The following is a 12,555-nucleotide window of genomic DNA, read 5'->3' as shown; positions in this document are numbered from 1 at the left end:
ATGAAAGTAAGGCAAAGCCGGAAGGAGGAGAGCAGCCGAAACAAGCGAAGTGATCGTGATGGGTTTAGGAAAGGTGATCTGGCATGCTAAATGGCGTTTCCGGAGAAATCCGAAAACTATTGCTTTACAGAAGTATACCAAAGAGCTGCCCTGAGTCTGGAAACCCCTTAAGGGATCAAAATGGATGCAATGGGTATCCTTCTCCAATGACACCCCTCACGGGCCGGGAGCCTGGCAGTTCGCCACCCGCTGCGTCCCTTTCTGCAGCCGGGCTCGCAGCAGCTCAGCTACCTCTAAAGCCCGGAGCAGGGAAGTCCGCGCAGGCCTGGACGGTCCGGGTGGGAGCCTGCCTTTCCGCACACTGCGCATGCGCAGGGGGTGGACTGCCAGGTCGGCTCAGGGAGCCGTGACGAGTCCGGAAGCGCCTGCGCGCGCTCCTCTGTACGAGAACTAGTTTTGTTCCGTGCCCTCTGGACTGGAACCCTTTGGAGAGAACCCCCCAGCAGGACCAACCCCGCACCAGCCAGCACCGCGGCAATGTCCAGCAACAGTTTTTCTTACAATGAGCAGTCCGGAGGAGGGGAGGCGACGGAGCTGGGTCAGGAGGCGACCTCAACCATTTCCCCCTCGGGGGCCTTCGGCCTCTTTAGCAGCGATTTGAAGAAGTGAGGAGAAAGGTTTGGGGTACGGGAATGGGAGGGAGGAACTGGGGACTCGGAGGAGTGGGCGCCGGGTGGGGTCCCTGGAGTGGAGCGGTGTCGCCCTGAGATCTGAGCAGAGCTGGGCGGTAACGTGTCCTACGGGTGGGTGGGTGGGGTTGGTTGGCGGTGGTGGGAGTTGGGGGAGTTTGGGGCGTGTGTGTGTAGGGGTCTCTAGTAGTTTTCAAACTTTAGTGAAAAGGAAACCACTTGGTGAGCTTAGATCCCAACCCTGAAGACACTGATTGAATTGGACTTGGTCTGGGCTCAGGAGTCTGAATTTTGAGCATAGTCTTCTAAGTTTATTTACCGTTCGCCGGATCAGACTTTGATACATTCCCTGATTAGGGTGAAACAAGTGTTTTGATCAAGGTGAGAGTGCGAGTGTTGCTTGTGGGAAGTTATTTTGTGGCCCCGGAGTGTAGGACGAGAGAGGTGGGTTTAGGCTGTTAGAATGGACAAACTGGTTTATACCAGTATCACTGTTCTTGGATTATATATATCCTTTGCACTACAGACAAAAACACCAATCCAAAATAAGCATATGAATAGAAAATATTTTAAGAGTGTTACTATGAACAAATCCTAAACTTTTACAAATTAATAATGTGAATTTTAAAAACGAATGTTAAACAAGGTACACTTAGTTTTGTAAAAAGTATCACCGAGAAATGGAAAGAAATCCCAAGTTGTTTGTTTGGGGGGTGGGATGGTGGTAATTGGGGTGGTTGGTAGTGGTTAAATTTACCAGAATTATCATTTTTACGTTTCTCTTATTTTAAATCTTTCATTACTAAGCAGTATGGTCACATAATAGTCTGTCGCTAAATTCATGCTAAATTAAGGTAGAATAGCTGTGCTGATAGCTTTGCAGATATGTTAGAGGGTATAATTAAAATTTAAATTAAACGTTACTACCAATATTGGGTAGTCTAGAAAGTGCTACTACTTGAAATTAGGATTACATTTTGGCTGTATTGAGGATCAAAATCATATAGATAGCATGTACGATACATTATTTTCTTTTCCTTTTTCCCAGATTAGAAAAGTTTAAAAGTAAGGTAACTGATTTCATTTTGCATTATATGCATTTGGTGATCCATTGTTCTAGAGCAAGTACGGAGCTTGTTGCCTTTACTGTTAGCAAAATGTTTAGACTGAATTAACCTGTAAATCGGCATCAATCTGTTTTGCAAATTAATTTACTTTTATGGTTTGTGAACATCTAAGATGTTTTCCCTTAGATTTTTGTCAGATTTGGGGCCAGGCACGGCAGCTCTCGGCTGTAATCTCAGCACTTTGGGAGGCCAAGGCGGGTGGATCACTTGAGGCCAGGAGTTTGATACCAGCCTGGCCAACATGGTGAAACCCCGTCTCTACTAGAAATACAAAAATTAGCCGGGCTTGGTGGCTCGTGCTTGTAATCCCAGCTACTCTGGAGGCTGAGGCAGGAGAATCGCTTGAACCCGGGAGGCGGAAGCTGCAGTGAGCCGAGATCGCGCCACAGCACTCTAACTTTAATGGGTGACAGAGTGAGACTCCGTCTCAAAAAAAGAAAAAAAAAAAAAGGAAAAAGATTTTTGTCAAATTTTGACCTGATTTGGAAAAAAAACCCAAAAAACTTATGGCTTTGACTCTGTGACCAGTGCTCTTGAGGTGACCTAACAGGTTGGATTTAAAATAAAAGTAGCTAATTGATTTGAGGTGGTATGTAATATATGCAAATAACCATGGTTGAATTGTGTTCCCCAAAAGATATTTATTGGGTATTTGTGTCACCACTTTACATTTATTATCTCATTCAGTTTTCTTAACAACCCTGCAGGTTATTACCAGCTGCTCCCACTTTACACGTGAGGAAATTGGAGCGTGATCCTTAACTTGGGAAAGGCCGCAAAGCTAGAACATTGCACTGTCTGAATTTGAACTCAGAGGCTCTGAGTTGGTCTAGTTGTTTAGAGCTTGCTCCACTTTCTTTTTGCTTATCCTAGTATTTCTCATTTAAACCTTTATCTCATTCTGTATTTTCAGTTTATGTAGTTGCTCAGTGAATATTTCTTAAATATTTATATAGATAAATCATTTACACATTCTGCTCATATTAAAGACTATAATTTGTGTGAAGGTGCCTAACAAAGTGTTTGGCTCATAATTTTGCTTAATAAAATGTTTTCAGATCCTTTTACTCAATTCAGTGATTTAGATTCCATTAACATTTGCTCTCTCATTAGCCAGTGTTAAAAAATGAAGCACGACTGATTTAGTGGACCCTATGCAGAAGGAAATCCTCATCTGGTATTTCCATTGTATTGTATTACAGCATCACCCTGGAGCTAATTGTGTGTAGGTTCAGAACAACCATTTTCTCCATGGGATTGCTTGGGTCTTTGCTGTGGTTAGAGTTAACTGACTGGGAATTGTCATGTAGGTATGGAATGAACTTTACAATCAGGATTTTTATTTAGTCTTTATCCCAGTCTTCAAAGGCATCTTTACCTCCAAATCTTGGATTATTCCATATGTATGGTTCATTCCTCTGTGTTTTCACCATAAAAATACATAACAATTATAAGATCTTTATCTTGTTTTTAAGAAACTTAGACTTTATTTGGAGACATAAGGTTAATGTGAACTAACCGTCAGTAATTCAAGTATACAATTAATGTTAAATTGTGTAATTCAACTTTTCAGTGTGACATACCTTTTGAAAATTATTTGTGCCCGGGCGCGGTGGCTCAAGCCTGTAATCCCAGCACTTTGGGAGGCCAAATTGGGCGGATCACGAGGTCAGGAGATCAAGACTATCCTGGCTAACACAGTGAAACCCCGTCTGTACTTAAAAAATACAAAAAACTAGCCTGGCGAGGTGGCGGGCGCCTGTAGTCCCAGCTATTCGGGAGGCTGAGGCAGGAGAATGGCCTAAACCCAGGAGGCGGGGCTTGCAGTGAGCTGAGATCCGGCCACTGCACTCCAGCCTGGGCGATAAAGCGAGACTGTGTCTCAACAACAAAACAAAACAAACAAACAAACAAAAAGAAAATTATTTGTTGTAAGCCATTGTTTGTGTAAACAGTGATTTACCGAAGAAAATGGGAATGCTGGAATTTTGAAATGTTAAGGACATTTTAGTTTGAGATGTTGAAAATATTGGTGCCCTGAGTCATAAGCATGACAGGAAGAGGCACGGGCTCCTTCCTCATTGTAAATTCCTTTCTCGTGTGCTCAGGAGTTCAGGATGCTGCTATGAAAATGTGCTTCAGTCATGATTTTTTTAGCATACTGTTATACATATGATCATCTTTAAGTTCTGAAGATTTAAATACCTTGCGTTCTAATAATTCCAGTTTTGGTAACTGATCTGTCTTGTTAATTATGTTTAGCTAATTGAAATTTATGGTCATTAGAGATGTTAACATATTTACTTGCTATATATGTAAACTGGATCCTACTTTTTTTTTTTTAAACAAGGGGTACATTAAGTTATTAGGAAATTTTAGTATTTTATTGATTTTTCACTAAAATTTCAGCATTTGTTCCAAGGTGACTAAAAACAAAAGAAGAAACTGTATACTAGTATCTGCAGTGCATTCCTAGCAGCTAAACTAGTTGTTTTTGTCTTCATAAAGATAAGACCATTAGTTTTACAAAGGGCCAACTATTGAACTTAAGGATTGTCATTTCAGTGGTGCCGTAGGGTTCCGTTTATAATATAATTTAATTCCTGAAATATATTTCAAATTAAATAAGATTTTACTACATTGAATAGAAATTTGATGAAATACTGCCTATAAACAGAGTCTTACTTTCCAGCAGATTATAAAACCTTTCATCTTATTTTGCTTTGCTTGCATATCTCCTTGAAGGAGAGTCAGTTCTGACTTTTACATTTTATCTTAATAAATATTCAAGAAAATATTCTTTCTTGACAGTAGGATATGTTACTTTTAAAATCACTGATCTGGTAAAATTTGAGGAGAAAAATCTGAAAATTAAATTTCAAACTTTTAAATCATAAAATGTGAGATTTTATGTTATTTTAAACAATATTTAGTATTTGGAGCAACATTACCAGAGATGAATGATTAAAGCACATGAAAAAGGCAGACAGATGGTTGGTTGAAATGTTCTTTTTTGCTGCATGAAAAGTTATAAATGCCCATAGAATGACAAATATAGTGAAATAATTTGACAGTATTGCACTTGTGTATATAAATGAACTACTGACAAAAACAAATGGCCTGCAGTCCAAATTCAAAATTTTAAATGAAGAGCTTAAAGTGGAATAATCAAGAAGGAAATGATTTTCCTCTATTTCATATTATTATGAATAACGTTGGTTCGTGTATTTAGAGAAGGCTTATTTAGCATATCAGCTGGAAAGACTTAATAGATCTACAAAAGTGAACACTTTATAGCCAATATCTGTTTATTGATGGACTGATTATTTATATTGCTGATAGGAACCAACCTAATTAGAAGTCGTGTCCTTAATTCAGCTGAGTGAGTTGGCATGGTAGCTGGACAAATGAGAGAAGAACGAATAAGGCCCTGTCTCTGTTTTGTGCTGCTATAACAAAAAACCTGAGACTGGGTAATTTGTAAAGAACAGAATTTTATTTCTCACATTTTTGGAGGCCAGGAAATCCAAGATTGAGTCACAGGCAGGTTTAGTTTCCTGGTGAGGGCTGCTCTTTGCTTCTAAGATAGCCGTTTGTTGCTGCATCCTCTGGAGGGGAGTAATGCAGTGTCCTCACTGGGCAGAAGGTAGAAGGGCAAGAGGATGGAAGACTGTGAAGCCTCTTTTGCAAGGACCTGAATCTCATTCATGAAGGCAGGAGCCCTCATGACTAAATCTTAAAGGCCCCACCTCTTAATGCCATCATATTGGCCATTAAGTTTGAACATTTGAATTTTGGAGGGAGCACATTGAAACCATAGTAGGGTGGTTCCAAAATCATAGGTTGGCAGAGCTAGGCATCACTCAACTTTATTCTTGGAATGGGTTTTCTGCAAGTTGTTTAAAGCCTAGGTTGAGAATGTGGTCAAGAAGATGTGGGGGAAATTAATTAGTAAAATATGAGGGCAGAGAGATAAGGGGCAGAGTGGAAGGTGGAGACCTGATTGTGTAGGGCCTGGAAAAATCATTGTAAGGTCTTTGATTTTACTCTGAGTGAGAAGGGATGCCATTTGGAGAATTTTGAGCAGAGGGGTGAAATGATTGTTTACCCTTTAGAGGGACATTTTGCCTCTTGAACTAGGAGTAGACTGCAGATTTGAGGTGAGGAGACCAGCAAGGAGACTATTACAGTAATTCAGGCAAGAGAAGGTGATCAGATTGGTGGTAGTGGAGAGAAGTGGGTAAGTTATGGATATATTTGAAAGGTAGAGCCAATGAGATTTGCTAATAGTTTGGATGTGATACGTGTGAGGGAGAAAAGACATCAAGGGTAGACACAAAGTTTTTTGCCTACACAGCTGGAAGTTTGGAATAGCTGTCAACTAAAATGAAGAATATTGTGCAAAGAGGAGTTTTTTTGTTTTGTTTTGTTTTGTTTTGTTTTTTAAAGGGGGAAGGGGACCAAGAGCTTGTGCATGTTAAGTTTGAGATGCGATTAGGCATCCATGTGGAGATACTAAATAGGCAGTTGGAAATCAGAGTCTGGAGCTTAGAGGAGGAGTCAGGCTAAAGTATAAATTTGGGTGTCATCAGGTATCATGGGATTGGATGAGACACCGAGGAAGTGAGTGTAGAAGGAGGTCAGAGTCCGTCAGTCCTGGGACATTCCTGGAGTAATTGTGTCAAATAATACACATAGGCCAAGTAAGATGATTACTGAGAAGGGAGTTTTGGATTTGTCACTGGGCAGGACTTTGGTGACTTTGACAAGCAGTTTAGGTGCATTGGTGGGGCTGAAAACCTCATGAGTGGGCTCAAGAGAGAAGGGAGAAGAAGAATTGTAATTGGTATGGTTATTATTATTATTATTATTTTTGAGACGGAGTCTCGCTCTGTCGCCCAGGCTGAAGTGCAGCGGTGCAATCTCTGCTTACTGCAAGCTCCGCCTCCCGGATTCACAGCAGTCTCCCGCCTCAGCCTCCTGAGTAGCTACAGGCGCCCGCCATCACGCCTGGCTGACTTTTTTTGTATTTTTAGTAGAGATGGGGTTTCACCGTATTAGCCAGGATGGTCTTGATTTCCTGACATCGTGAACAGCCCGCCGCGGCGTCCCAAAGTGTTGGGATTACAGGCGTGAGCCGCCGCCCCTGGCCTTTAGTATGTTTTTAAGTATAGAGGAGCAGAGAAATGGAGCAGCACTTGGAGAGGAATGTTGTGTCAAGGAATTTTTCTTTAAGGTAGGATAAACTGTAGTATCTTGTTTGCTGATGGAACCAACTGATGTAGAGGAGGAAAAATAGATGATGCAGTAGAGAGAAGGAAAATTGCCGGAGAATTGCTGATATCCCCTTTTCCTTCTAAAAAACTTAGCAGATACAGGTTAGCTGAAAAATAACAACCCTAATTTCAACATCCAGAAGAAATTGATTAATATAGTATACATCTTTTAGCCTTTTTTCTTTTACATATATATTTATATGTATGTGTGTGTATATCATATGTTTTTATTTTTTATTTATTTATTTTTTATATAAATCTTATTTAATATATAGTACCACCTACATCCTGCTTTCATACTTTCAACATAATTTAACACATTCAAGGAGACTATGCAAATCAATTAAAAATATCTGTCTATACCAATGGTTTTCAAACTTTTTTTTTTTTGAGACAAAGTCTTGCTCTGTCACCAGGCTGGAGTGCAGTGGCGCAATCTCGGCTCACTGCCACCTCTGCCTTCCGGGTTCAAGCGATTCTCCTGCCTTAGCCTCCCAAGGAGCTGGGACTACAGGCATGTGCCACCACGCTCAGCTAATTTTTCTATTTTTAGTAGAGACAGGGTTTCACCGTGTTGGCCAGGATGGTCTCAATCTCCTGACCTCGTGATCCGCCCGCCTTGGCCTCCCGAAGTGCTGGGATTACAGGCGTGAGCCACGCGCCCGGCCACAAACTGTTTTTTGTTTGTTTCTTTTGAGATGGAGTATCGCTCTGTCGCCCAGGCTGGAGTGCAGTGGTGCGATCTCGGCTCACTGCAACCTCCGTCTCCTGGGTTCAAGCAATTCTAATACCCCAGCCTCCTGAGTAGCTGGGACTACAGGCGCCCACCACCACGCCCAGCTAATTTTTGCATTTTTAGTAGAGACGATGTTTCACCACGTTAGCCAGGCTGGTCTCGAATTCCTGACCTCAGGTGATCCACCCACCTGGGCCTCCCTAAGTGCTGGGATTACAGGCATGAGCCACCGCGCCTGACCAAACTGTTTTTAAATGGTAACTGCCCCCTTTAAAATACTTAAGCCTTATGCAGACACCTTATGTGGGACATAAAGAGACAAGGCAGAGAAGCTGTGGTTGAAAGTAACTTGATGACCCACCTGGACATCCAATGAGCATAGTTTGAAAACCACTGAAATAAGGTATGCTATGCATAATAATGTTTGCTATCCATGCCTCCTAGCAATTAAATTTACAACAACAATGTCAAGTTTAAGACAAAAAAGTTAAACACTGAATGGAATGTTGAAATCTGAAGAAAGCTAGCACTCAAATGAGCAGCTAAATTCATTAAACAGTATGCTTTAAAAAAATACTTACTAAGAAGTTAAAATGACAATGTAAGGTTTGCATATCATCATACTATTTATTGAAGTAGAAAGAACCTGAAAAATGTTTACGTCAAAACTTCAGTCTAGTAAACTGAAATCATGAATGATAAAATGCTGCTTCTTACTTTCGCTTCCTAAATCATAATTTACCCCAACTACATTGAAATTTTCATGAAAAATGAACATATTAATAACGGGATTTACAGAAACCAATTTCTTTTCAAAAGTCTTGACCAATTGTTACCTGACTATCCCAGTAAGGAGAATTTTCCTTCAAAGATATTTGTAGGAAAAACTTTTGTTTCTTTGTTTGCTTTTCTTTTTAAAATGGGGAAAACTTCTGAGCTGTGGTGGCCTTTCTGTCCTCTCGAATACGTTTCCATAGAGCACTCTCACTGTTCTCCTCCATTGTATCTTGCATTTTAGAGGAAAGTCCTGTACATCGGTCACCTGTCAGTTTTTCTTTTTCTAGACCTATTCTGTTCCCATTGTATTTTTCAGTCATTATTTTGTTTGGTGAATGATCAAAGGCAGGAGATAAGTCTTCCTTAGAAAGTTCTTTCCATCATTTCTGTATACTAGAATCTCCCTTTATACATTTTGCTCCTTCTATTATAGCCATGTATGAGAATCTCAGTTGATCTGGGGTCTGAATAAGACCCATTCGATATTTTCTCATGTTCAGTAACACTTGTTTAATGTTAATATCATCTCCTTTTTCCATCAAAACAAGACAAGTGTCTACCAGAGAGAAGGTGCCAGAGCGCCCAATGCCTGCACTACAGTGGATCACCGCAGGCCCATGGTCAGGGTTCAAGGAGCCAGATTCTCTCACTTTAAACAAGAAATTGAGAAATGAAGCTGGTGATTCAGGGACTCCAAAATCTGGCCAGGTAGTATAATGAAAGTGAGATATTGTTCTGGTTTCACCACTATTGATATTTTCTAATTGTAGTAGATGTACTGTATAATACGACTCCACATCTTCTGACAAGAGCTTCACACTGAATCCTGTTTCTTTAAACAGCATCTCTTGGTCATCTGTTGGCCAGTACTGTGCACATTTAACCGATTCTTTCTCCACAATGCGGGTCAGCATGACAACTGCTTTGGTCTGCTGCTGCCAAACCATAAGCCAGAAATGGCAGCATGTGTTAGGAAGTGGACCCTGTGTTAAGATGTAACTCCTTTGTGCCTCTTCTATGTCAACTAAACTGGCGTTAATATAATCATTCTCAGCATTCTGCAGTTTAACACGGCTGTCATCATATGGGCTTACATCTTTGTATCTGTTTCGATTTCTGTTTTCTGGAAACTCGGCCACTCCATGAGGATAGTCATGGGACTCATTTCGAATTTCCAAGTACAGCGACTGCCAGCGACACTGAGTATCCAACTCCTCAAACTCCCGCTCGATGGTGGTGGGCATGGCGGCGGGAGCGAGCTGGCGCGAGCAGAGCCTGCGCCGGCGGAGAGGCTCAGGCCCCGCACGATCCGGGGAGAGCGCTGGCGCTGCGGCGCATGCGCCCTGCGCGCCGCGCCCCCTCATATGTTTTTAGAGCAAAGCTATATGCTTTTATAATATGACATTATAATTTGCTTGTTTCATTTACCAATGCATGGAGCCTGGTCATTTCTTAAAATGATAGTCCTTTTAGGACAAATTGTAGTTAAACTACTATCTATTAGCTATTAGGAAAGTAAACAACTAAGGTATGCAAATGAGGTTATGTAGCTGGCTCCACTAAAGGATTTAAATAGTATCTTATATAGAATGGACCTTATTAATTATTAACTACATAAATAGAATAACCTTGCAAAAGAATGAATACTAATAATGTTAGATATTAGCATTGATGAGGACTTTCCACACAAACCTGTGTATACCAGGCAGAGAGAATAGCATATACCTAGGTTTAGAGCTGTAATGTTCAATATAGTAGCCACTAGCCAGAAGTAGCTATTTAAATTTAATTTAATTAAAAAATTCAGTTTCTCAGCCACTCTAGCCACACTTCATGTATGTGATGTAGCTAGCAGTTACTATATTGGTTAATGCAGATAAGTGATTATTTCTGTTATCACAGAACATTCTATTGGATACTGCTGGTTTAGAGGCAAGGATTTATGGCTTACTTAGGGAACAGGAAACAATTCAGTATGGCGAGAGCACATAGTTGGGAGGAAATGAGGGACTGACTGATGAAAGATGATTAGGAGGTAATCAGAGTCTGTATTATGAAGAGTTTTGCATACCATGCTCAGAAATTTGGATTTTATCATGAAGGTTTGCACACTAAGGAGTGCTAAAGTATAGGAGCAACATAAAACGATTTATTTTTTTAAAAAGATCACATTGGCGACACCAGTGTTTTTGGACTAGACAAGTATGTGAATGATGCTAGAATTCTGTGATACTGGAAACACGGATGGATAGAGTAAGTTTGGAGTGAGGAGGGAACCTGTTGAGGTCCGTTTTGGATCTGCTGAATTTGAATTGATAGTTTGGCATTCATTGAGCAGTTAGATAGATAGATAAGGTATTCAGGACAGATACCTGGGCTGGTGACGTAGATTTAGGAGTCATTAGTTGATGACATTGTAGTTGGAGCTGTTGAGTGGAAAGTGTGTGTGCGGCATGTGAGGAGAAGGCCAGTGAGGAATCTTAGTAAAGTCTACATTGAAGAGAGTAAGAGAATTGGAACTTACTTAGAAAACTAAGAATTGGAGAATTCAGTTTGGGGAAACCATGAAAGTTGATTGTTTAAGTTTTTGAATTGTGTTTAAGGTGTAAGGAAAGGGCAAAACTTACTTCCTACTTCTTTAGGAGGAAGATGGCAGATAAATAGTTTATAGTGTGGTTTGTTGATACAGTGTGGTGTGATGGTTAGACACACCCACTCTGGAACTACTCATGGATGTGAAAATGTGGCACAGAGTTAATAAGTGGTACTTGGACAGATTATTTTACAACTCTCTGCCCTTGGTTTTCTTATCTGTAAAATGGGGATGAGGATGATAATGTACCTACACTCATTGACTAGTTGTGAAGATTAAAAGATTTAACATATATAAATAGTGCCTGGTACATAGTAAACATAGTAATTATAATTACCATTATAACATCATTAAAGTCATTTAAAGTTTTTTTTTTCATTTTTGTTTTTTGATTTTAAGAGACACAGTCTCTTTCTGTGCCCCAAGCTGGAGTGCAGTGACCCTATCATGTCTTTTTTTTTTGTTTGTTTTTCTGTTTTTTATTTTATTTATTTTATTTTTTTTTATTTTTTATTTATTTATTTTTTTATTATACTTTAAGTTCTAGGGTACATGTGCATAACGTGCAGGTTTGTTACATATGTATACATGTGCCATGTTGGTGTGCTGCACCCATCAACTCGTCAGCACCCATCAATTCATCATTTATATCAGGTATAACTCCCCAATGCAATCCCTCCCCCCTCCCCCCTCCCCATGATAGGCCCCAGTGTGTGATGTTCCCCTTCCCGAGTCCAAGTGAGCTCATTGTTCAGTTCGCACCTATGAGTGAGAACATGCGGTGTTTGGTTTTCTCTTCTTGTGATAGTTTGCTAAGAATGATGGTTTCCAGCTGCATCCATGTCCCTACATACGTTTATTGATTTGTGTATGTTAAACCAGCCTTGCATCCCAGGGATGAAGCCCACTTGATCATGGTGGATAAGCTTTTTGATGTGCTGCTGGTCTGGTTTGCCAGTATTTTATTGAGGATTTTTGCATCGATGTTCATCAGGGATATTGGTCTAAAATTCTCTTTTTTTGTTGGGTCTCTGCCAGGCTTTGGTATCAAGATGATATTGGCCTCATAAAATGAGTTAGGGAGGATTCCCTCTTTTTCAATTGATTGGAATAGTTTCAGAAGGAATGGTACCAGCTCCTCCTTGTACCTCTGGTAGAATTCAGCTGTGAATCCATCTGGTCCTGGGCTTTTTTTGGTGGGTAGGCTATTAATTGTTGCCTCAATTTCAGAGGCTGCTATTGGTCTATTCAGGGATTCAACTTCTTCCTGGTTTAGTCTTGGGAGAGTGTACGTGTCCAGGAAATTATCCATTTCTTCTAGATTTTCTAGTTGATTTGCGTAGATGTGTTTATAGTA

The 12,555-nt window shown here is 40.4% G+C and overlaps 1 protein-coding gene and 1 pseudogene across 6 annotated transcripts in view; one reads left to right on the top strand and one right to left on the bottom strand.

The window, feature by feature from the left end:
* The first annotated feature begins 366 nt into the window (after nucleotides 1-366).
* The window catches only part of AP3B1 (adaptor related protein complex 3 subunit beta 1), a 314,641-nt gene continuing 302,452 nt past the window's right edge, over nucleotides 367-12,555 (top strand). For 4 of the 5 annotated variants that reach the window (XM_023214920.1, XM_023214922.2, XM_023214921.1 and 1 more), the window contains exon 1: nucleotides 395-665. In XM_023214920.1, the coding sequence (XP_023070688.1) occupies nucleotides 538-665 (128 nt within the window). In that variant the 5' untranslated portion in view covers nucleotides 395-537. Of the gene's footprint in view, nucleotides 666-12,555 lie in introns of all 5 variants that reach the window. The other variant, XM_023214919.1, reaches the window with a different exon arrangement.
* Nucleotides 8,762-9,957, bottom strand: LOC111544421 (annotated as a pseudogene). Its single transcript, XR_004228909.1, has one exon. The product of XR_004228909.1 is annotated as a tyrosine-protein phosphatase non-receptor type 2 pseudogene (transcript).

The sequence above is a fragment of the Piliocolobus tephrosceles genome, chromosome 4, assembly GCF_002776525.5.
Source record: "Piliocolobus tephrosceles isolate RC106 chromosome 4, ASM277652v3, whole genome shotgun sequence".
In the NCBI taxonomy this organism is placed as follows: Eukaryota; Metazoa; Chordata; class Mammalia; order Primates; family Cercopithecidae; genus Piliocolobus; species Piliocolobus tephrosceles.
This window is presented reverse-complemented; position numbering and strand designations above follow the sequence as displayed.